This window comes from Epargyreus clarus, unplaced genomic scaffold, assembly GCF_041222505.1.
Source record: "Epargyreus clarus isolate Ecla_fem2 unplaced genomic scaffold, WU_Ecla_fem_2.2 ptg000007l, whole genome shotgun sequence".
Classification (NCBI taxonomy): domain Eukaryota; kingdom Metazoa; phylum Arthropoda; class Insecta; order Lepidoptera; family Hesperiidae; genus Epargyreus; species Epargyreus clarus.
In genome coordinates this window covers 19,714,285-19,739,919 of record NW_027332215.1, presented here as the reverse complement: position 1 = coordinate 19,739,919, position 25,635 = coordinate 19,714,285, and the positions used below count along the sequence as shown (strand labels likewise).

At 39.8% G+C, this 25,635-nt stretch overlaps 2 protein-coding genes across 2 annotated transcripts in view; both read left to right on the top strand.

The window, feature by feature from the left end:
* Positions 1-3,752: 3,752 nt before the first annotated feature.
* On the top strand, positions 3,753-24,742 carry LOC140743797 (uncharacterized). Its single transcript, XM_073075384.1, has 2 exons — positions 3,753-4,743; positions 24,555-24,742. The coding sequence occupies exons 1-2, from the start codon at positions 3,753-3,755 to the stop codon at positions 24,740-24,742; spliced, it is 1,179 nt and encodes a 392-aa protein (XP_072931485.1).
* The window catches only part of sca (scabrous), a 29,223-nt gene continuing 28,258 nt past the window's right edge, over positions 24,671-25,635 (top strand). The window contains exon 1 of the mRNA XM_073075032.1: positions 24,671-24,961. Coding sequence (XP_072931133.1) covers positions 24,789-24,961 — 173 coding nt within the window. The 5' untranslated portion in view covers positions 24,671-24,788. The remainder of the gene's footprint in view (positions 24,962-25,635) is intronic.

The window sequence follows — 25,635 nt, the reverse complement described above, 5'->3', positions numbered from 1 at the left end:
AACCCCCACTTAGCACGCAATCTAGTAAATCGGGCGAGTTAAGATAAATATTGAAAATCTTTATCTGTCAGCGAGTGGATTATAATTGTTATAATCCCGGTCAATTTATTGTATGCTCAGGTTGACAATATAATCTGAACAGTAATAAATATACGCAAAATTGCCGACTTCAAAAATAGCGCAAGTATCGTGTTTCTTTTTCTGCAACGTTCGCCAGGTGGACACACGTTGCTCAATGAAGATTTAATCCCACGACAAGTTGCGTGATCAGAACACCAGAACGCATTTTTATGGTTGCCGCGTTTTTCACAAGATATTATTACATTACATTCCTCGAAAAAGCTAAACGTATTAATATTTTGAGGTATTTCTAAACAAACGTAATATAAATTGCTTTAAATGCTTACTACTTTAACTTACTACTTGCTTGGACGACCCGCGTGGCGGAGTGGGCAAAGGGTCCCGGGTTCGATCCCCGGCCAGACAGATATCTAAATGATTAATTTAGATTTTTGGGTCTGAGTGTTTGTGTATTTGTCTATGTGTGTGTCCATGGCACCCACGACATATAGGGATGGGGAATCCTAGTGTGGGGCTGAGAGTGTAGAAAGCGTTATTTATACTAAGCACATAATTTTACATCTTGTATCTCATATATAGGTATCTCGTATAGTCGAAACTGTACGTTTTTATGAGAAATAAATTTATTTAAACCTTAAACCTAAAAAAATTGAAACATAAAAAATATGAATTGGAAAATAAAACACGAGAAATAATTCTATGATAAAATTATTTGTACAGTTGAACCTCCGATAAGACACAGATTTGATCCCTGTACATAATATCTGTGATTTAAAGTTCAGAGTTAATAAAAATTATACCTACTTTATCATTGATCATTAATTATACCTATGATATATTATACCTATAATTAATTAAATAAACGAAATATTTCACATAAAAGATTACCTTAAAATCTATATTTTTGTTATTTGTACGAAATGTTGTAATCAAAATATATTAATTATTTAAACATGACGTGGGTACATATAACCAAAATTATACCTACTATACTTTTATAAATTTTAACGAAATAAAAATTTTCATAGGATAGATAGCAACTGATATTCGTATACCACATTCTATAATATAGAAACATTACATAGTAAATACGTATATAAACAGCGAAATATATGTCTTGGTAAAATTTGAAATCCTGAACAGAAAACTAAACAATCGTTTAATGGGAACAACACCTTCTATTTCATAAGCCAAAAATGACACCATGGAGTACCTTTTTTATTATTTTTTTGTTGACGAAGGGGAAACCTTCAAAAGGTACCCAGTGTCGTAGGAGCGACACATGGTTATGTGGGATTTTTACCGCACTCAAACTCCCCCGGTGGCCATCCTCACCGCTGCAAAGAGGACTCCGGGATCTCCAACGGAACGCAACCGGAGTCCTCTGAACGTGTTGCCCCATCAGGCTCTGCCCAGGAGAGCCCAGGCGCTCTCCACACCGTCTGGTGTTTTCGAAGGTATGTGACCACACATACCGCCGTCCTTCCCGGGGTAACTTGCTGGACGGTTCGAGCTCCCGCAACCCCGGAGCCTCCTTTTAGTCGTCTCCTACGACAGGCAGGAGATACCGTAGCCCTATTTTGATCCCGGTACTACAGGGACAACCATGGAGTACCTACTGTTACATCTATGGTAGTGCTACAATATCATTTTAACCTGCTTTACTCCGTGTCACACTCGCACTCACATCGTCCCAAGGGTCTTTGATCGCTTAGAACTTTAATCTATACGCCAAGGGAGTGACATAGGCTCCCTTTGCATATTCTATATTGATGTTGATGAGAGAAAAGATAAATGTAAAAATATGAAAGAAGAAAAATAGTTGACTTTAGTACGATAAGCTCCAGGTTGGAATCGAACCACCGACCTTAATTTAAAATCCGAACGCGCGCTAGTTATTGCGCCATGAGAGTTATACAAGCAAAGAGTGAACAATTCTTACACTTAATATTCCGTTCATCATCATCATAATCAACCCATTATTATCCCACTGCTGGGCACAGGTCTTCACTCAGAATGAGAAGGATTAGGCCATAGTCACCGCACTGGCAAAGTGCGTATTGGTGAACTTCATATACCTTTGAGATTTTTTTTCATATAAATGTCTCAGGTATGCATGGTAAGTTTCCTCACGATGTTTTCCTTTACCGCTTAAGCAAGTGATAATTAATTTCTAATACGCACATACTTTTGAAAAATCAGAGGTTCGCGTGAACCTCGGACCCCTCGATCGAGTGGCTGAGTTTCTTAACCTTAACTACCCTATCACTGCTTTTTAATACTCCTTTAACTGTCTTAAATTGATTGATCATGCGTGTTAACCTGTAGAGCCTCACATTATATAGCACCAGCTTATTTCAAGTGCTACTTCGTGCACACAATTTATAAAGATAAAATTTTTTAGAAGTTAGTAGAACTATTCTGTTTCGACAATGTCGGTAACATCAGTGCTTTATTTAACAAATACAAGTGTGTGGTTTATATGGATGGAATCAATCAGTGAGTGTTTGAGTGAGTGACCTTTCGCTTTTATATACATCTTTATATATATATTTCTTATGTGCGTGTGTATGTCACTGAACTCCTCCTAAACGACTGGACTGATTTTGATGAAATTTGTTGTGTGTGTTTAATGGGACTTGAGAATGGTTTAGATTCACAATTCATTCCGTGGGAAAAGGTTTTTTTAATTAATTTTTAATTCGTAAGTAGTTGTTGATTTTGGAATGTTTCACATAGGATTCGACAGACTTCGCTATCATCGCAGTTTCAAATATTCTATCTATTTTTCAAACCCGTAAGTAAAAAAAATATTAAGGGTTGTTTACCCATAACATTTTTTTTATTTATATGGCAACACAACGTTTGCCGGGTGAGCTAGTAGGTATATAGATATTTTATTATTTTCTCTATGGATGGAATGAATTTATTTCACCAGCGATGCTTAGCTTGCGTGGATTATGTAGGAGTTATTTCTAATATAACTTCCCCTCCTCCTGGGTCGGCTGACACCCTGAATGCCTTCAGGCATTGCCACCGCTGCACAGTTCGACCGCGGTGCGCTGCAATTCCTTCCAACGTGAACTAAATCATATTACTGCTAACACACAGGGCCGGATTGAAGGGAGCCCACAATAGGGACGTCGGATTTTTTTTTAAAATTCCGACTAGTAAACACTATTAAAAAAATATACATATGTCAGATCGCCGAGCCTCACGTCTGACCGATATAAAAATGCCAGATGGCGTTTCTTCATAGTGCACCAACTGCTTTCGGTTCCAACAAAGAAGCACACAAGAAAATAATAAATTCGGAGCCGATGGATTTACAAGTCCACACGCCATCAACGTCAATTGTCAACTCACTCTCAAAAAACGAAACAATAATCATAGTTCCTATAACAAAAAGGCGACACTTGCAACCCCATCCGGAGTTACCCGCTTCAAAAATATAGTCTACTAAAATAATTGTTAATGAAGTAATTTGAATGGAAATCATAAAATAAGATTAAATAGCTTCAACTCAAAATTAACTAAAATTAATTGAAAATAATAGCTCGCGCCGTTATATTCGGGTGTTGTATGCGCTCGGTGACGGACGCAAACACAGCGCTTCCGAATATTCATATTTCGTATTCGCGATTTGCGCGGCGATCGCCGCTGCACGGAAAATGGCTATGAGATCTGAACAACTCATAGCCAATGAGGTGTTGGCGTTTATACAACACGCCATCGACACCATGGATGAAGTCAGCATCATCCAAATCTCTAAGAGCAACTTTACACGCGAGGAGATCGGCAGTGCCAAGATCCTCCTGTTTGAGTCGCTAGGGATGAGCGACCGGATGCCTTCCCGCAGGAAGGATGAAAAGGGAGAAAAAGGACTCCAGGATATCATCAATCTATTGAAGGTGATTGATCCTGATGACCTGCCTGCTTTTGTGGCGAAGAACATCCACAAGCTGCCGCCCGTCACGTACGACCATGTGGATGTAACCAGGCTGTTGAAGGACATCACAGCACTGAAGACAAGCCTGGCGGAAGTAGTATTGAAGCTAGAAGCCTCGCAAGACACCATCAGCGACCTACGGGCTGAAGTTGCTACATTACGTAATACTGTGGCAGTAAGTAGGTCGCCAGAGGTTACTAACATCAACACGCGTCGTGGGGCATGTCACACCTCGTCAGCAAGTTTCGAGTCTGCGAAACTTGACACGACCCCGACCGCTGCGCTCGCATGTGGTGACACGTGCGTCACCCGCCCCGCACCTCCCCCCGCCGAGGTGTCGCCGTGCGTCGTCATGTCCACGCCTCAACGTGACTACGCTGCAGCTGCCTCCCGCCAGCTACCCGGGAAGCGGAAGACAACGAGGCCAGAGAGGGAAAGCGGGAAACCCCGCATCGAACGCCCTCGCAGTGAGGTGTCCAACCATGTGGCAGACAAGGATGGCTTTATTAAAGTCGAGCGGAAGAGGAAGAAGCCTCCTTGTCGTAACCAATGTGGCACAGCACCGACAGGAGCGGATCATGTACTGCGTCCTGCTGTTCCCGTAACGCTCGTGTATGTCTCGCGGCTTCACTACAACACGAAGCCGTCTGACGTAGTGGAGTACTTGGCGACCAACACCAATACCCGACTGGTGGTCGAGAAGTTGGAGGCGCGTAACGCAGTGAACTTTAGTTCATTTGTTGTACGCGTCCCAACCGAGCAATTGTCGACCTTCCTGAAGGAGGAGCTGTGGCCGAAGGGAGTTGTGTTCCGGAAATTCCGTGGACGGAGAGGACCCCCGGCAGTCACCAGACCCGCGTCTCACGTCGCCGCAAATACGTGATTTAGTTATAAGTATATATTAATATGTATGTTAGTCTGTAAGGTATATATGATATGGACCTCTGTATTCAATTATACTTTTGTATCTTTGTTTATATTGTCTGAAATAAATGGTTATTATTATTATTTATTATTTATATATATATCCTTTCCTTTGATATTTTTTTTCGCTGTTTTACCTTTGTCTACAAGTACTTTGTACAAACATGAATACTCGAAGAATATACCTGCGTTTCACACTAAAATATTTATTGAAAAACTCAACTGAAATCATTGTTCATTTTATTCGGAAAATAATTTGGGGCCAGGGAGCCTGCACTCCTTTGTTGCCCCAAGACCTCTAGACCTCTAAATCCGGCCGTGCTAACACCTTAGTATTATACGCCCGTACTAAAATTGGTACTTATTACTTACTTATATAAAAATACTAGATGACCCGGTGAACTTCGTACCACCTAATTATGAGTGACTATCTGTACCTCGTGGTTTCACTCGTGTAATTTATGTATTATGTCCATAAAATAATGGTAAATATTAGGAAATGGCCACAGGAGAACAGGAAAATAAAAAATACAATTAAATAAAATTCACTCTACCTCTCTGCACTCTGTTATTTTTTTACCGACTTCAAAAAGGAGGTGGTTAGCAATTCGGCCGGTATCTTTTTTTTATGTATGTACACGAATTACTCCGCCGTTAGTGAACCGATTTTAATAATTCTTTTTTTATTGTGTTATTTTTTATTGTAGGTTCTAATGAAATTACAAAGTCAGTTCATCATTGACTATTTAAGGGTCTGATAATGTGGCTCGGAGACAAAATATGTAACTCCTCAACCGATGGGAATAATTGAGTCGTGTTTGAAGATATTTGGTGTAGGAGGTTCTAATGAAATTGCAAAGCCAGTTCATCATTGACTATTTAGTTAGGTTAGGTTGGAACACATAAGACAATATAAAACTAAGCGGGCAGGGCGCCGCAGCGCCCTGCGAGCGGGCGGTTCCAATCAATGTAAATTCAGACCTTACCTTAATTCATGATCACGTTTATACAATTTTATATCTATGTATATAAAAGAAAGTCGTGTTAGTTACACCATTTATAACTCAAGAATGACTGAACCGAGTTGGCTGAAATTTGGTGGAGAGGTAGCTTAGAACCAGGAGACGGCCATAGGATACTTTTTATCCCGTTCGACCGCGTTTCCTTGAAGTCATTTTATAACTCAAGAACGGTTGAACCGATTTAGCTGAAAATTGGTAAAGAGGTAGATTAGAACCAGGAAACGGACATAGGATACTTTTTATCCCGTTCGACCGCGTTTCCGTGAAGTCATTTAATAACTCAAGAACGGCTGAACCGATTTCACTGAAAATTAATCGCGAGGTAGCTTAGAAGCAGGAAAAGGACATAGGATACTTTTTATCCCGTTCGACCGCGTTTTCGTGAAGCATTTTATAACTCAACAACGGCTGAACCAATTTGACTGAAAATTGGTGGAGAGGGAGCTTAGAACCTGGAGACGGACATAGGATACTTTTTATCCTGTTCGACCGCGTTTCCGTGAATAAATAAGAGTTGAAAGTTTGTATTAAAGTCCCCCAGTTTTGATGCAAATCTATATGAAAATTGGTATTTGGGATTTCGATAGAAAGTAATTAAATATCTATTTTACGATATTTGCAAAATCAACCCTTAAGATGGTTAAGTAGGGGTTGGAATTTTATTTTAAAATCCGTTAATTTGGAAGCAAAGACTTAAAATTTGCATTTGGCTTTAGAAGACACTTCGTTTAGAAGTCGGCAGATTTTGAAGCAAAGTCTATGAAAATTGGAATTTAGCTTTTTGGTCCAAAATAATAGAACACATTTTTCACCGTTTTTGGAAAATCAACCCTTAGGGTCGTTTAATCGGGTATGGAACTTTAATTTAATATCCGTTAATTTGGAGCACTAAGAAAATTATCATAAGACATAATGAAGCATCTGAGTCACTGTTTGTTTTTTTAGATCAAAACAAAGTAAAAAATAATTCGAACGAAATATATAGAGCGCCGACTTCAGAAATATGTACTAAACCAACATTTATTTGAATTATTTTTTACTATGTAGTGACATAGAAGTCGGTTGTATTTTTTGTTAAATTTTTTTTTACCCTTTTTAGTGATGACATAATAACATTTATATTAATACAATATAAAATTGTATAAACGTGATCATGAATTAAGGTAAGGTCTGAATTTACATTGATTGGAACCGCCCGCTCGCAGGGCGCTGCGGCGCCCTGCCCGCTTAGTTTTATATTGTCTTATGTGTTCCAACCTAACCTAACTAAATAGTCAATGATGAACTGGCTTTGCAATTTCATTAGAACCTCCTACACCAAATATCTTCAAACACGACTCAATTATTCCCATCGGTTGAGGAGTTACATATTTTGTCTCCGAGCTACATTATCAGACCCTTAAATAGTCAATGATGAAGTGACTTTGCAATTTCGTTAGAACTTACACTAAATATCTTCAAACACAACTCAAATATCCCCATCGGTTGAGGAGTTACATATTTTGTCTCCGAGCCACATTATCAGACCCTTAAATAGTCAATGATGAACTGACTTTGTAATTTCATTAGAACCTACAATAAAAAATAACACAATAAAAAAAGAATTATTAAAATCGGTTCACTAACGGCGGAGTAATTCGTGTACATACATAAAAAAAAGATACCGGCCGAATTGCTAACCACCTCCTTTTTGAAGTCGGTAAAAAAATAACAGAGTGCAGAGAGGTAGAGTGAATTTTATTTAATTGTATTTTTTATTTTCCTGTTCTCCTGTGGCCATTTCCTAATATTTACCATTATTTTATGGACATAATACATAAATTACACGAGTGAAACCACGAGGTACAGATAGTCACTCATAATTAGGTGGTACGAAGTTCACCGGGTCATCCAGTTGTATTAATATAAATGTTATTATGTCATCACTAAAAAGGGTAAAAAAAAAATTAACAAAAAATACAACCGACTTCTATGTCACTACATAGTAAAAAATAAATCAAATAAATGTTGGTTTAGTACATATTTCTGAAGTCGGCGCTCTATATATTTCGTTCGAATTATTTTTTACTTTGTTTTGATCTAAAAAAACAAACAGTGACTCAGATGCTTCATTATGTCTTATGATAATTTTCTTAGTGCTCCAAATTAACGGATATTAAATTAAAGTTCCATACCCGATTAAACGACCCTAAGGGTTGATTTTCCAAAAACGGTGAAAAATGTGTTCTATTATTTTGGACCAAAAAGCTAAATTCCAATTTTCATAGACTTTGCTTCAAAATCTGCCGACTTCTAAACGAAGTGTCTTCTAAAGCCAAATGCAAATTTTAAGTCTTTGCTTCCAAATTAACGGATTTTAAAATAAAATTCCAACCCCTACTTAACCATCTTAAGGGTTGATTTTGCAAATATCGTAAAATAGATATTTAATTACTTTCTATCGAAATCCCAAATACCAATTTTCATATAGATTTGCATCAAAACTGGGGGACTTTAATACAAACTTTCAACTCTTATTTATTCACGGAAACGCGGTCGAACAGGATAAAAAGTATCCTATGTCCGTCTCCTGGTTCTAAGCTCCCTCTCCACCAATTTTCAGTCAAATTGGTTCAGCCGTTGTTGAGTTATAAAATGCTTCACGAAAACGCGGTCGAACGGGATAAAAAGTATCCTATGTCCTTTTCCTGCTTCTAAGCTACCTCGCGATTAATTTTCAGTGAAATCGGTTCAGCCGTTCTTGAGTTATTAAATGACTTCACGGAAACGCGGTCGAACGGGATAAAAAGTATCCTATGTCCGTTTCCTGGTTCTAATCTACCTCTTTACCAATTTTCAGCTAAATCGGTTCAACCGTTCTTGAGTTATAAAATGACTTCAAGGAAACGCGGTCGAACGGGATAAAAAGTATCAAAAAAGGATAAAAAGTAAGTTTGCGACAGTGATGGGTTACTGATGATGATGATGATGATGATGATGATGATGATGATGATGATGATGATGATGATGATGATGATGATGATGATGATGATGATGATGATGATGATGATGATGATGATGATGATGATGATGATGATGATGATGATGATGATGATGATGATGATGATGATGATGATGATGATGATGATGATGATGATGATGATGATGATGATGATGATGATGATGATGATGATGATGATGATGATGATGATGATGATGATGATGATGATGATGATGATGATGATGATGATGATGATGATGATGATGATGATGATGATGATGATGATGATGATGATGATGATGATGATGATGATGATGATGATGATGATGATGATGATGATGATGCTGGTGGTGGTGGTGGTGGTGATGATTTAACGTCGTAAGCGGCGATGAAAAGGTAGGAAAGCGAATTAAGGTGAACCGACAAAACGCATATCGTCGTAAACATCAATACCAGATCAAGCCCTGTCTACCTTCTGATTCATATAAAAACATTCCACTTCATAACTGTACCGAATAATAATAACATACGCTAAGTATGTCCACAACTTCAATGAACCATCAGAATTGATCAGAATATGCAAATAAAGCGACAGTCGCGTCGTGTCTATCGAAATTAAACAATGGCATTATGAAAGCTTTAAAATGTAATTTTAATACCGAATGAATCGGTCGCTTAACGGACGAATTTTCACACGGTGACGAAATTGTCGGCTGAAATTTCAGAATTTAATTTTGAAAATAATTTACAATTCTGTAAGTGAATTCGCTCCATATATTTATTAACAGTACTTTTGGCACCTATGCTTTGACTTGCCCTTTTCTTCTCACGAAGTAATTTGAGTAGTTGCTTTAGAAATCAAAGTACTGATTGAGAAACGCTCTCGAGCGCGTAGAAGCTCTCACCACAAATATATTTTATTTGCGACAGCGTCATCCAAAAACTACCGTCTCTTCTATCTAGAGTTGACGTAGCAGCAGCAATAAGCAGTCATAACCTTTTTTTTTTCTTAACGAGGGGGAAACCTTCAAAAGGTTCCCGACGACGCGGGAGCGACGCCGAGTTATGTGAGATTTTTACCGCACTAAACCCATGGTAGCCGTCCTCAACGCTTGTTGGAAAACTCCGGGATCTCCGAAGGAACGCAACCGGAGTCCTCCAAGCGCGATGCCCCCATCGAGCTCTACCCTGGGAGAGCAGTTTTCGCTCCTCCCACACCATCTCGACGTGTTCACGACGGTATGCGACCACACATACCGCCATCCTTCCCGGGGTCGCATACTGGACGGTTTGAGCTCCCACTTTCGCCGCCCGCAACCCCGGAAACCCCCTTTTAGTCGCCTCTTACAACAGGCAGGGCATACCGTATCCCTATTCTAGTCCCAGAACTATGGCGACAAGCAGTCATAACCTAGTGGTTAAGAAACTCGGCGTCTCAATCAAGCGGTCGGAGATATAAATGTCAGGCACGCATAGTGAGGCACTTTGAAGAATCAGGGGGATTTTCAAATTTAGATGCGTATTAGTAATTAATTATCACTTGCTTAAATGGTAAAAAAACATCGTAAGAAAACCTGAGAGTCCTTTACAATAACTGGATCGCAAGGGATTTACTATTTTATAACTATAAGTCTTATAAAGAAAACTAATAAATATTATAAAACTGCGCATTTAACAATGCGCCGGAGTAAAGGATTAAAAACTTGAAGTCTGCAAACGCAATTACAGAGGATTATGCACGCTTACCGTAAATCCCTAGCGACCTAATCTTTATGGAAAAACGGCAACAGACTTTTAATGAAGATATCTGGTATGCATATGTTGACTATTTGTAAGCTTTAAGGTAGAAACGGAATACTATTACTAAGCCCCCGCGGTCTGTCCGTCTGTCTGTCGCAGGGCTCTACCTCTAGAACCATAATAGACGGGCAATTGAAATTGACATGTATAATGGAGGCCGCTATAAGAACAAATACTAAAAGTAAAAAACATGATTCTTAAACGGGATATTAATGTGTCTCCTAGTTGTTCCACGGGATACGGGGACAGAGCAGCTGAAAATGGGACAGTCCCGTTCAAATCGGGACGTCTGGTTAGCATACAAAACATGCAACAACCAACTACTGTTCACCTCTGAGTTCCGAGGTCTTAGTGTAAGTAGGGTCTAAGCCAAAGGGTTAAGTCCAAGTTGGCTGAACGCAGATTTTTTTAATTTTCATGTCTTGAAAGCTTCACGAAAAACTGAGAATGTTTCTTCGCCATAAATGCAAGTGAATATTCTTCATGGTCTTCTTCACTCACATTTAAAAGGATTAGAGGTACCAAGGATTCGGATACTGAACCCACATTATCACGTATTATTTACGTCTTTGGACACAACGCACTACTGATTTTAAGGGTCCTTTTATTATTTTCTGTAAGCAACTCCATATAGATTAACAGTCCTACTGGAAATCGATCACAGGTGACCTGAGAGCTTAATAGGAAGCCAAATATAATAACTTCATCCCTTATTTCTTCTTTAAAACCAGTAATAGGTTTCTCTAAGGTGTCGCTTTTGAACCTCGCAAATTACCATCTATTTGGATCAATCAACGATAAAATCGCCAGAACATCAAAAGTTGTAATTGGAAAAATAATGAAAACGCAGATGTAAATACCTAATTCTAACCAAAGTCAATGACCCCACGTATAGGGAGTGTCTATCTGTTATTCTGGGCTTTGCAGAGTAGCTATTTTTTGCGTTGATGATTCCCGTTTTGGCCATTGCATCAATTCTGTATGACGTTTTGATGGATTGGCATTACCACTTACCATCAGCCGACAACGAGAAGGATTATGTCATAGTCTCCCGTGAGGGCCTAGTCACTAGGCCCTAGTGCGTATTGGTAGACTTCACATACCTTTGAAAACTTCTTTTTTAGATTTCGTAGGTGTGCATTTCCTCACGATGTTTTCTTTCACTGTTTAAGCAAGTGATAATTAATTACTGGTATTCACATAACTTTGAAAAATTAGGTGCTTACCTAAGATTTTAACCTAGGACCCCTCGATCAATAGGCCGAGTTTCTGAACCACCAGGCTATCACTGCTGCATTCGGTTGCTGTATCGAAAACGCGTGTTCTGGCGACTGCATTTTTTTTTTATAATATAGGAGTAGCAGACGAGCATGCAGTCCACCTGATGGTAAGTGGCTATTGCCGCCCATGGACATCTGTAATCAACCCCAGATTGGATTAGATATTCCTACCTGAGGTCGGCCACAGATGCGCCGCTACCCCTGAGGACTAAGCTGGAACGCCTCGGAAAAGTCTGTCTCCCTTACCGCACCCTTCAAACCGGAACACAGCAGCTCCTAACACTGCTGTTATTAGGTAGAAATAGGTGTGGCGGTGGTGCCGCTGGAGTCGAACCACAAAAGGTTCTACCACCTTTTATCATCGTAAGGATTATTATTACATTATTGCTGCATCGCGTTTTTCGTGTTCAGCTCAGCGTCACGCGTCCGCTCATAAGGTATGCAGGGTGCAGCGTTTGATCCCTGTATCTAGCTTCCGAATAGCTAAATCGATGGTCGTATAAAATTATCATGTTTGCTGAGGCTCATACGAATAACCAAAAATCGACTTTAAAAAAGTTTAAAAAAGTTATCTTCACCTATTTTAAAGATAGTACCTATATATTGCGAAAGGCTAAAAACAGATTATATCAACATCATTTAAAAAAATGTTTACAAAATATAATACGTCAGCCACAAAACTTAGCTCACTGTGCTCCTGAAATCAAATATTAACCCGGTTTATTTAAAGCCTCCATTGCAAAGCCTGATGTATTGGCAACTCGTCTAATGTTTTAAAAGCCCAACGGCGATGGGAATTACTTTCCATCATGTAGCTTGTCTGTCTTATCGTTCGGTCTAACAACAATAATAAAACAATACTCAATAGATTCAAGCTATTCGAGCCGACTTCGATACAGATATACGTATACCATTGATTAGATTGATTAGATGGATTGCCTGAATAATAAAAAAAACTTATTTACACAGCAGATATATATTTTGTTCAAAGAATTGATTCTGATGAGTTTTTTCATTTCTCTTTTCTCTACGTTAAGCTAGAACGGCTCAGGCAAATTCAGCGTACTAAGTGCTACTTCTATCGTATGCAAAGTATCAGGTATCAGGTTTAATACAAACACAGATTGCTTGTTGTTGCGCACAACAACCAACTACAACTTAGGAAGTTGCTACTTATGCGCGAAAGCTTTGCTCTAAGCTAATCAAACTAATAGAGTGAGATGGTGTAGAGTCCGCGTCAAACTTGTAGTCCGTTCTGAATATAGAAACGCGTCGCGTCCCAACAGCAAATTGTAGACATTACGGGACGAAGACAGCGCGGTACGCTCCCCGCAAGTATCCGCTGACCGCCCTCGCCCACGTGTACATAGCGGCGTTAGTATGCCCTTGCTATTGCTACGGAGTATTTCCTTGTGAATGTGTTCGACTCGCACTCTGACTACTCCTGCGTGCCAAAACTTCACAGCGGCCTAGAAGTTTGGTGCGGACTATACCATCGTATATTGACTTCTTGTGAAACCTTAACTGTCTCACTGGTGGGCACGTGGTATCAGAACGAGGGGTGTGAACCACTGCGCAAGTGATAATTAATTTCCCGTCTCACTTACACATAAAAAAATTGAGGTGCGTTCCTAAGACTCAAACTTCGGCCCCTCAATTGAGAGTGTATTTTAATCACTGTCACTTTCTATACTAAGTATAATGAAAAATATGTGTAAAAAGTAAATACCATGTACATAATATAGGAAACACTTCTAATTTTACCACGCTTCATATTAGTTTCACTTGTTATTTAGACAATGTACCTACCATCTATTCTCTGCCCTTAGGCGATAATAATAAATTAAGAAAACTTCGGTTGCATTGAAATATAATTTTTTATCGCTCTGTACACTTCTGATTAGATTTAATCCTACCATGAATTATGTCTAATCTGTACCTTCAGAACTTAGTTAGAGCCTGTTCCTGAGACTAAGATAGCAAGGGCTATCTAGAAGGCTTTTATAAGTCACGACGACATATGATAATGATTTAATAATAATTCTAATCGCTTTAATCCGGACGCTTTGAGTATTCTTTTTTATATATAGAAGCAGCTAACGAGCATACAGTCGACATAGGCAAGTAGTTACCGCCGCTTACAGACATCTGTAATCAACTCCAGATAAGATTGAATTCTTATCTGGGGTCGGCAACAAATACGTCGCTACTCCTGAGGACTAACCGCCTGGCCACAGCCAACAGTGGCGCGACGAGCGGCGCGACGAGCGGCGCGGTGAGCGTTGAGCGGCGAAAACAAATGTAGGACAATGTATGAAGCTGGCCACAACTACGAGCGGCGCGGTGGGCGGTGCGGCGAGCGGCGAGGCGGGCGGTGCGGCGAGCGGCGCGGCGGGCGGTGCGGCGAGCGGCGCGGCGGGCGGTGCGGCGAGCGGCGCGGCGGGCGGTGCGGCGAGCGGCGCGGCGGGCGGTGCGGCGAGCGGCGCGGCGGGCGGCGGCATGCCACAGCTCGCCGCGGCGGCGACCGCGGTGGACGTATTTAGTAATATTTAAATTCAAAAAAATGTCGCCTTTGCCTTGAAACGAGCGCGTTCTGAGCTAAAAATATTATTCAGTCAAGACTCTTCTTGACTGAATAATATCTTATGGGCGCATTCGACACTTATGTATGAATGAAACTTTAAACGCAATGTCAAACACTAGATGTCTTTTTTATCATTATCAATAGCTCTGTCCTTTATATAATATTTGGCGATGTAGTAAAATGGAATATGTGCGTTGCGCTCGTCGTACTCTCACTTTTTCGAGTTGTTTAGTGTGCATGTAACCCATCTTTAGTATAAAACATCAGTGACATCAGTGGTATAACGTAGCAGCGATTGTTTTCTACATAAAAGAAGTTTTTTAACGATTTTATTGCATAAATGCGACATCTGGACAAATTCTCATAGTTTTATGTCATCGTTTATGGTATAACGTAGCAGCGATTGTTTTCTACATAAAAGAAGTTTTTTAACGCTTTTATTGCAAAAATGCGACATCTGGACAAATTCTCATAGTTTTACGTCATCGTTTTTGAAATAGAAAAGCAGTGTTTTTCTGGTGGCGGAAACTAAATTCTGCATCGGTGGGTCTGCACCCTTAGTATGAGTATTTACGTTTTTTAAAAAAATACTGTTTTGGTATTTGTTTACGTATTAGTACGTACATTTTCAATGAACGCTCCTAGGGTATTGTATCAGAACTGATTGGGAATATATGGGAAATACGTAAAAACAAAAACAGTCATTTTTGACAAAACGTAAAACCTCATACTAAGGGTACTGAAGTTCGAATCGCAAGGCACCTATGATTTTTAAAGTTACGTACTAACGTATTAGAAATAAATTATATAATATCACTTACTATAACGGTGAATGATAATATAGGTACTACCTACAGGTCTGAAAGTTATTAAAAAGTTCCTAAATGTATGAAGACTTCCATTTCGCACTTGATAAGTTGGTGGACTATGACCTAAGTCCCTTTCACTCTGAGAGGAGACTTGTGCCTAGCAGTTGGACAGTGATAGGTTGACGACAACTTTGAACTTAACAGACGTCATTCTTATTTCTTTAAAGGCCGATTTCACCAACGTCGAATAAATCTTATTCCCAGAATAAGTCGTTAGTTACTCGCGAGTAAGCCTAATTTACGTTTCACCAACATTTAGCCTAGGGATAAAATCTTCATACTGGAGTAAAGTCGTATACCACCGATTTCGGCCGCGTAAGCTGCTATTCTTAGATTAGTAGTGTCATTGTGTTATTGTAAAAGCGCGAGATCACTGTCAACTCAACTTCAAGATAACATATTATCCGAACAAATGTAAGAATATGCAGCGCCATTGTGCAAGTATACGTCAAACTGTCTATTTTACTTGGATGCATTACGAGTACGTATTCGTTCAATTCATTCGTTCAACGTCACAGAATAACAATGCAAGAGTAAGATATCCTTAGACTAACGTGGTGAAATGAAATTGAAGTTAACCATGGCATAAATTGACAGAAAAAAAGTTATACCGGGATAGCTTCTCTAGTATAAATTATGTGTTGGTGAAATCGACTCTAAGGCTTGCAACGCCAATCCATCGATTGTCCTATTATCGACTAGTTAACGTTCACGGTCAGTGTCATTATTGTACTAATGGACATATCAAGGACACCACAAACCGTGGGAAAACCATGGCAAATATGTGTCGTGAATGTCAGAATAAGTATTAACGATTTTAATGGAATCCTCATGAAGAATCCGCCAAAATTATTTCCTTTTCTTTTTAATATGACGCTTCATACACTCACACTAGCATTACCTGAGTCATGGATGCCATGGACACAGACAAAGAGGAATACACAAACACCCAGACCCAAATAGATATCTAACTTCACCATTCAGATGTCTGTCTGGCCGGGAATCGAACCTGGAACTCTGTGCGTCTAACCAGCACGGAAACTGCTCCGCCACGCGGGTCGCTAAGTTTGTTGAAGTATGTTCTTTTTAACATTGAAGCCAGTGAGTAGCAAATGATCATGTAGTCCACCTGATATACCTGTGAGCCTACCACCATCTTTTAAAAACCTTTAAAGTTTTATTTCCTCCTTAAAACAGTAAAATATTCCGTCATACACAGTTGAACAAACTTAAACCCTTATTAATTTTAGCGTATCCATTGTAAAACCAACTAAAATTGTCATATTTTGCTTAAAAAGTGAAAATTCCTGCAAAAAAAGTAAAAGTATGATTAAATAATAGATGGTAGTAACCTCCTGAAGCTGATCAAAGAAACATTAATATTTTTGAGGGCGGAGATGTTCACCCTTATACATTAGACAGCCGGCAATCACACACGCCCTTTTACCCAAGAGCATGAAATAAGCAAAACTGTTTCATACTGACATTTTGAAGGTGGCAGAAGGTGGCGCTTTGCTGTTCGACTCCGGCGCTACACCTGTTTCTACCTAATAACAATGGTTTGAGGGGTATGGTAAGGGAGACATAGACCGAGGTGTTCCAGCTTGGTCCTCAAGGACAGCGGCGCATCTGTGGCCGACGTCAAGTAGGAATCTAAACCTGTCTGGGGTTGATTACAGATGACCATGAGCTGCAGCAGCCACTTACCACCAGGTGGATTGCATGCTTGTTGCTACTCCTATATTATAAAAAAATAGGAAAGACAGTGGGGCAATTAGGTAAATCTAAACAAATCTCGTTCCCGGGATAAAATGTTTTATTTTTGCAACACGCTTAGCTTCGAGTGCTGTGTAGTGTGTACCCATGAATTTGCCTGTTTAGAGGATTATTGCACTTAAGTGAATTCGTCTAAATATTTGTGCTTGAAGAGTGGAAAATCGGCTCTATTTGTTTAAACTGTTGCTGCAAATGTTTGCAGTCCTTATGGATGTTTAAATTAAAGAACATTTAAGTTGAGTGTAGCTGGTTGGCACGGTTTTATCGCCACATTGTTGTTAACTTTAAAAGCGCGACAAGGTCGTCAGTAACTAATTACTGTCTTTTTTTTATTACATAGAAGTAGCAGACGACCATGCTACTCATCTGAGGGTAAGTGGATACTGCCGCCCTTGTAAGCCAAGCCTTGGCCTTGTAAGCAACCACAGGTAGGATTAGATTTCTACCTGACGTCAGCCACCCTGAGGACTATGAGACTATGAGCCTGAGGAGGATGCGCCGCTACCCTGTGGACTATGAGGACTAAGCATTTTTTTTTGTTCACGAGGGGGAAACCTTCTAAAGGTACCCGGTGCGGTCCGGAGCGACGCAGGGTTATGTGGGATTCTTACGTCGTGGCCGTCCTCGGCGCTGCGTAGAGGGCTCCAGGATCTCCAAAGGAACCCGAACGGTCCTCTTAGCGCGTTGCCCCGTCGGGCTCCGCCCAGGTGAGCTTGTCGCTCGCCACTGGTGCGTACGGTGGTATGCGACCACACATACCGCCGTTCTTCCCGGGGCCGCTGGCCGGGCGGTTCGAGCTCCCACTCTTGCCACTCGCGACCCCAGAAGCCCCCTTTTAGTCGCCTTTTACGACAGGCAGGGAATACCGTAGCCCTATTCTGGTCCCGGAACTACAGGGACACCGCGCCGGGGGCCCTTATCTACGGCCGCGGCGACCCCTCCTCCGAAGGGTTCAGTGCGCTCCCTTTCTCGCTCGGCGTCTTCCTTCGTAGACATGACCGAATCGCAGAAGGTGATCAAGCCCTCCCAGGCTTCGCTGCGCTGAACCATAGCCCCCACGATGGCCGACGGAGAGAGATCCGGTGCCTCTTTTTCGACGAGGATCCGGCGCTGCGACTCCCACGCTGGGCAGTACTGCAGCGTGTGCTGTGCGAAATCCTCGTCGTGCCCGCAATGAAGACACTGGGCCGTCTCCTCTCTCTGTATCCTGTTCAGATACTTAGCAAAACAGCCATGTCCGGTGAGTATCTGAGTGAGGCGGTAGGGCACTCTACCCCTACTCTTCAGCCAGGCCCGAAAGTTCGGTAAGATAGCGTCAACTACCCTTTGGCGTATGATCCTCGGCTTCTGAAGCCGTTCGCGGCAGCACCTCAGAGCGCGCCATCTGACTCTCCTTCGAAGCGCTCCAATCGTCTCTTCGTCAAAGGGTTCAGTCCTCTGACAGAGGACGCGGATCTTACGGAAGACATTCACCACCCTTCACCACCTTCAAACCTACACCTAGCAGCACTAAGCAGTTAAACGGCAGTAGTCAGTACGACGGTGGTACCTCCGGAGTCGAACCTCGAAGCGAAACTAGATCCTTTAAAAATCAAAATTATAAATCGTGCACAGAGTATATTCATTGTTACTTCCATTAGATTTCCGTCCTGTATTCCCTCCAGACAAAGTATGCTATCGTCAAATATAATTCTAACATCAACATGTATATTCACTGAACACATAAGGCGGTTAACAGGCTAACAGCAACATCAAGTAAAAGCTGGCCTGTCTGAGCCCACCCCCTTCGTTTTAGTAAAGGGGTGGATGCTAAAACCCCAAGTAAAGAACATTTCGTAGGTGAATATTTCCGACGATCGTAGTCGTTATTCATTCACTAAAATTCAACATTGAATAAGAATGGACAAAACCTGAAATTTGCCAAAATTATTACCTAATTTTTGTGAACGAGGTCATATTTAAAAACCCTTCTGGACTCAAGTATTAAAAAGAAGTAATGCAACGGCTTCACGGAAACAATGCACTTAGGTATTCGGAATCATATCGTATTCGTATTACTAATTAATCAGTCCACATTCTTTTATGAAGATATATGAAATTATACGAATATTTTTCACAAGAAAAAGTATTCCGCCGCTTTACTCTTTCTTTTGGTTTTCAATAACTCAATCTCACTGCGCATGTACGCATCCTCAGTTTAATTGTCACTATATAGCTTGCAACCGGTCGCCTGCTGTATAATAAATAATGTCCATTTTTTAGTCTGTGATAAACTCATAAATTGGGGAATTAATTAATCTAATAAGGATAATAGGAAACTGTTATCAAATTATTGCATTGTCATCGGTCCTTGATACGTGTGCAAAGTTTCAAATTAATTATGAAGTTTGGAAATTAGTTGGGAAGAGTTATGGAAGTTGGTAAAAATTATGCTCAAAGATTCCGTTACATACATACATAGATACGACCCAGGCTAATAAAAGCATGTTAAAATAGGTTTTGTATACTACCCATAAAGAGGACCGATTATCTCAAAGCGTGGGCGACTAATTAGATACTTTTTTCAAGATAGTCTGCTGAAAATAATACCGTCGAAATCAGTTAAGCCGATTTCCTGTAAAAAATTTGTATCCAACAGGTAGATTTATTCTAAAGAGTTAAGTGGCTTAAAGTGGATAATAAGTGAGTTTTTTAAGTATTGCGTATACATCCAACATAATATTTAAAATTATCGTAAGGAATCGTTGTTTCAAATAATACCCGCTAATAAATTCAACGATGGCTCTATTTAGAATCGGCCTTAGACCGAAGTTATATTTTATTCATAGCTAAGTCCTTATTGACTGTTATGACTACGTTATATCAAAAAGACTGCATGCTTTTAGATTTTATTAAGCTTTTAGATTCGAAAGATTAGGTGAGGAAAAATATTTTTGCTCCACATCAGTAAGAAGTTAGTCTTGTCATAAATTGTTACAATTTCACAATAGCAAATTGTTTCCTTCAAATACAAAACATACTTAGTTAGTTACATATTTATAACTATCACAACATTTAAAATTTTCGTTCACTTGGTGTTAAGAGTAAATCCTAAATTTTAATTTTGTTGTAATTTAGAATACGTTATACTCGTAGGTACTTGACAACCCGCGTGGCGGAGCGGTCACCATACCGGTCTGACGCGCAGAGGGTCACGGGTTCGAACCCAGGCTAGTCAGATATTTGAATGATTTAGATTTCTGTTTCTGGGTTAGTTATACGGTAATTTAAAATTGTGTTTAAGTCAACTTTGCAGTGTAACTTTGCAGTCTTTTTGTCCTGAATTGTTCATGATTAAATCAGGACAAATGTTAATGTTTCTGATGTTGTAAAAAATTAAGACTTCATTTTTAGGCAAATTGTAGATTGTAAGGCATTTTCATAGATTTCTATTGGTACTAAAAGAAATTGTTTGGTACTACTTAAGTATTTACTAATAAGTAATAATACATACAGGGTGGCGCAAAATTAATCACCCTATTTTGTTTTTAAATAACTTGTGCTCTGAATGAAAAAAAAGTGATTTTGAATAAAATATTAATATAGTACTTTACCAGGACCTGTAACTTTTTTTTTGCCTATTAGAAAATATGATATCTGTCAAGTGGAAGACACTTGACAGATATCATATTTTCTAATACCAGCGTTGATACAAATTTGCGCCCGTTGTATCATATTTTCCACGACTTTCCTTTAGATTTTTGCCGGTAAAACTTCGCATTCCAGTCGAATATTCTCCTTAAGAGCTGCGATTGACCCATAATTTCAAGTAGTCCCAAAGAAAGAAGTCTGGGATGGTTAAGTCGGGCGATCTTGCTGGCCATACCATTTCGCCAAATCGGTAGATTAGGCGACCAGGAATTACGTTTCCTTCACAATTCCATTGGGGGTCGTGCTATGTGTGCGGCTGTGCTATCTTGTTGAAACCATATGTTCATCAAGCCCTGATCATCCAATGCCGGTACAAAAAAATCGTTTATCATGACCCTGTAGCTTTCGCCAGCAACAGTCACTGTATTGCCGATGGCGTCCTCAAAAGAATACGGAAATCACTCCTCTCGCATGAACGGCAACAAGAGCAACAAGCTTCAGAAAATCGCAGCTCTTAAGGAGAATATTCGACTGGAACGCGAAGTGTTATGGTCGGAAATCTTAAGGAATGTCGTGGAAAATCGGGCGCAAATTTGTATCAACGTTGGTGGAAGACACTTGACAGATATCATATTTTCTAATAGGCAAAAAAAAGTTACAGGTCCTGGTAAAGTACTCTATTACTCAAAATCACTTTTTTTATCAGAAAAGTTATTCAAAAACACAATAGGGCGATTAATTTTGCGCCACCCTATAGGTATGTACTTATACTTAACAAGAAACTGTTTAGTGCCGATAATTATAGTTAAAAAACTAAAAACCACGCTAAAATCGAACAATCGGAAAATCGTTAATCCTAACGATACTGATGTATGGAACAAAATTATTAAAATCGTGTATTGTCATCATTTCTTGATAAGAATTCAAAATTTTAAATTAATTGGACCATTCAAAGTTAAAATTGGGTAAAAATTGATTCCGTTACATACATACATACAGGTAGAGCTAATAAAGGCGAGATTTCATCAATGCTTAATGCCCTCAATCAAATAAAAAAGTCTTACCTGAATCTGAGAAACTGTTGCTAACTTATTGAGAAGCCAAGATAGTAATTTCAAAAATATGTTTACTTTAGGTATATGTTAACTCATTTCGACATTTAAATATTTAATACATTACAGAAAAATTCTTACAAAAAATAAAGTAGGTATCTATACTTTGTTCCTGTAGCTCCGGGACCAGAATAGGGCTATGGTATCCCCTGCCTGTCGTAAGAGGCGACTAAAAGGGGCTTCTGGGGTTGCGGGGGTCAAGAGTGGGAGCTCAAACCACCCGGCCAGCAATCCCGGGAAGGACGGCGATATGTATGGTCGCATATCGTCGTGTACAACAGACGGTGTGGCGAGCGGCATGCTCACCTGGACGGAGCCCGACGGAGCAAGGCGCTAAGAGTCCTCCGGTTACGTCCCGTTGGAGTCCTTTACGCAGCGCCGAGGACCGGGGGGGGGTTTATTGCGGTAAGAATCCCACATAACTCTGTGTCGCTCCCACGGCACCGGGTACCTTTCGAAGGTTTCCCCCACAAAAATAAACAAGAAAGGTATATATACTTATGCTCGCACTCCAGAAAATCTTAAGACTGGCTGCAGTACTTTTTTAGGGTTCCGTACGCAAAAGATAAATACGGAACCCTATTTCTGGGACTCCGCTGTCTGTCCGTCTCTCCGTCTATCACGTGGCTCTTATAGCTTGTGTACAGTAATAGATTGACACTTGGAGTTTCATAGAGTACTAGCTGACCCGGCAAACGTTGTGTTGTCATATAAATAAAAAAAATGTTAAGGGTGAACAACCCTTATCGCTTACGGGTTTGAAAAATAGATAGAATATTTGAAACTGCGATGGTAGCGAAGTCTGACGAATCCAATGTGAAACATTCCAAAATCAACAACTACTTACGAATTAAAAATTAATTAAAAATACCTTTTCCCACAGACTAAATTGTAAATCTAAACCATTCTCAAGTCCCCTTGAACACACACAACAAATTTCATCAAAATTAGTCCAGTCGTTTAGGAGGAGTTCAGTGATATACACACGCACATAAGATATATATATATAAAGATGTATAATGGTAGCCGCTATAACAACAAATACTAAAAATAAATAATTTGAAAATAAGTGGGGGCGTCATACAACAAACCGTTAAATTTCGGCCTTTTTCGCTTTATCTATTGAACAGTAGTAGGTAGATAGTTCAAATATTCACAATGCATGTACAATCAATTGCTGCTATAATAACAAATACTAAAAAAATGTGGTACGGAATCCTCCATGTGCGAGTTCGATTTGCACTTAGCCATATATTTGTCTAATAGAGGATAGAAATAGCAAACGAGGGTGCAGTTCACTTATAAAACATCATCATCATCAACCCATTATTGTCCCACTGCTGGGCACGGGTCTCCTCTCAGAATGAGAAGTATTAGGCCATAGTCCACCGCACTGGCCGAGAGCGTATTGGTAGACTTCACGTACCTTTAGATTTTATAAAACTTAGTAATGTCTAAAATTTCGATTCCTTTAAACATAAATGTTGCAGCAAGTACCTACACCTTTATTAAGTCCTTGAAGCTGTCAGAGCTGTAAGCCCGCTCGTCCAGGTGCGAGCTTAGACTGTATATTCATAGAAAAGGATAACATCTTCATTAATAACACGTACCTACCTACCGCACTCAATTCTAAAATGCTGTGAGAGCACGTTTTCTATTAATTTAAAAGCTGTAGCAGACATGCTAATTTTTGCACTGGAGATCGACTATTTAGCTCGTTTTTATAATATAGGAGCAGCAGACGAGCATGCAGTTAACTTGATGATAAGTAGCTGCTGTCGCCCATTGACGTATGTAATCAACCCTAGGATTAGACTCCTACCTGAGGTCGGCCACAGATTCGCCGCTACCCCTGAGGACTAAGCTAGAACGCCTCGGTAAAGTATATCTCCCTCACCACACCTTAGAAACCAGAACACTGCAGCGCTTAACACTGTTGTTATTAGGCAGAAGTAGGTGTAGCGGTGGTGCGGCCGGACTCAACCACAAAGGATTCTACCACCTTCCTGAAACCTGTTTTTCCGAAGATAAATATATGGATGTAACGATCAAACGCTACACCTCACAACTACTTTTATACACCCGGTGTAGCATATGTACGTAAAAAACGCAAAATTAATACAGTTTCGTAGTTAAGCGTGTGTTTTCGATACTGCGACCGAAATCAGCAAATCCGAAATCAGTCGACAAATCGTGATGCAGCAACGATGCAATTACCATATCTAAAAGTAGCACGTCTGATACGGCAGTAATAGAATCATGGCATTTAACGGACGTGTGACAGGTGTCATGACAATGTTTTAGCAAAACAATTAATCCGGGTGGGCTTCTACTGTTTATAATAGATAACCCGAAATGATTCGATATGTGTTGTTTTTATACCGCATACCTATCTGAGTAATAGAATTTTCGCAGATTTTTACTATTGTTACTGGTTAACAAAAGTTGAAAATCGATATAATATAAAATAAAACGTGACGATAGTGCAGTTTGATTTATTTATGATATACAGACATGTATGAAGTACAGGTTCTAAATGAGGTGTAGGTATCCAGTGTGAAAGATGCGTGGCTGGAAAACTGGGTGCTAGCGAGTTTCGGGCTTCGGGACAACTGTTGAGCGCATCTGCGCTCGTCGTGACTCCCTGGCAGTCCCTGGCGCAGTGTATAATAAGGCCCCGAGCCGAACGCGCACCATTCCTGTCCCGACCGTCGCGCCGCTCACACGCCGGCTAGCCTCGCGAATTCACACGCAACCCGCACTTTAGAGTCTACCGCGAAAATGAAGTGCGCTACCAAATGTGCCGTTTTGACTTTAATTTTCTTCCTGACTGTGAGTGCCGCTGAAATTAAAATCAAGGAAGAGCTCCAGGCCATGGCAGAGCAGATCGAAATTTTGAAAACTCTTCACTTAACAGACATAACGCGTCTGAAAAAAGAAATCGAGACCCTCAAGTAAGTTAAACATATTTATTTTAAATGTCTTCAAATTGGACTTAAATTTAATTTACTTGGTTTTAATAGCTTTTCTTTATAATTTATACCTCTGCTAACGAAATTACAGCGCGGCGCGTTTATACTTTCATGAAAGTTTGTAAAGACGCATAAAGCGCGCTCGGAGCGAAAGATGTCTAGAAAACTATTTAAAATATGTTTATAAAATTAATATACGACGCGCAATTATTTTGTGAGATAAATGTTAATGCCGAATAAGTACAGAGAGTTCAATTGAACTTTTCATGTACACCTATTACAGATTTTGGAACTTTTTAAAATGTGAACATTCCATTTAGATCGAAACCGTTTTGTAATTGATTAAATGGTATTTATTTAACGTCTGCTGAGCGTTAGCTGGATCGGGGAAGCGGCAATGAATTTTTAACCCGGATGCGGATTTGATCCTTCTACCTGCATTTAAACCAGCTTTACAATTTTCTCCTTTTAAATTTTATTTAATTGTGATCGTCCTGATATTGTATATTTTATTTCAATATATTATGTTTAAAATTGCGTACAAAGTTTGTTAATAATTTGTGATTGTATAAAGTCTTATATGTGATCGAATATATTTATCAAAATTTAAATCTACCTGCACTGGGGACCTGAGACCTTTTACTTCGCATTGTGTT

Excerpts from the sequence above, each read along its gene's own strand:
- LOC140743797 (XM_073075384.1), top strand. The coding sequence starts at position 3,753 with ATGGCTATGAGATCTGAACAACTCATAGCCAATGAGGTGTTGGCGTTT. Across the intron at positions 4,744-24,554 it reads GGTCGAGAAGTTGGAGGCGC|GTATCCAGTGTGAAAGATGC; the intron begins GTAACGCAGTGA and ends AATGAGGTGTAG.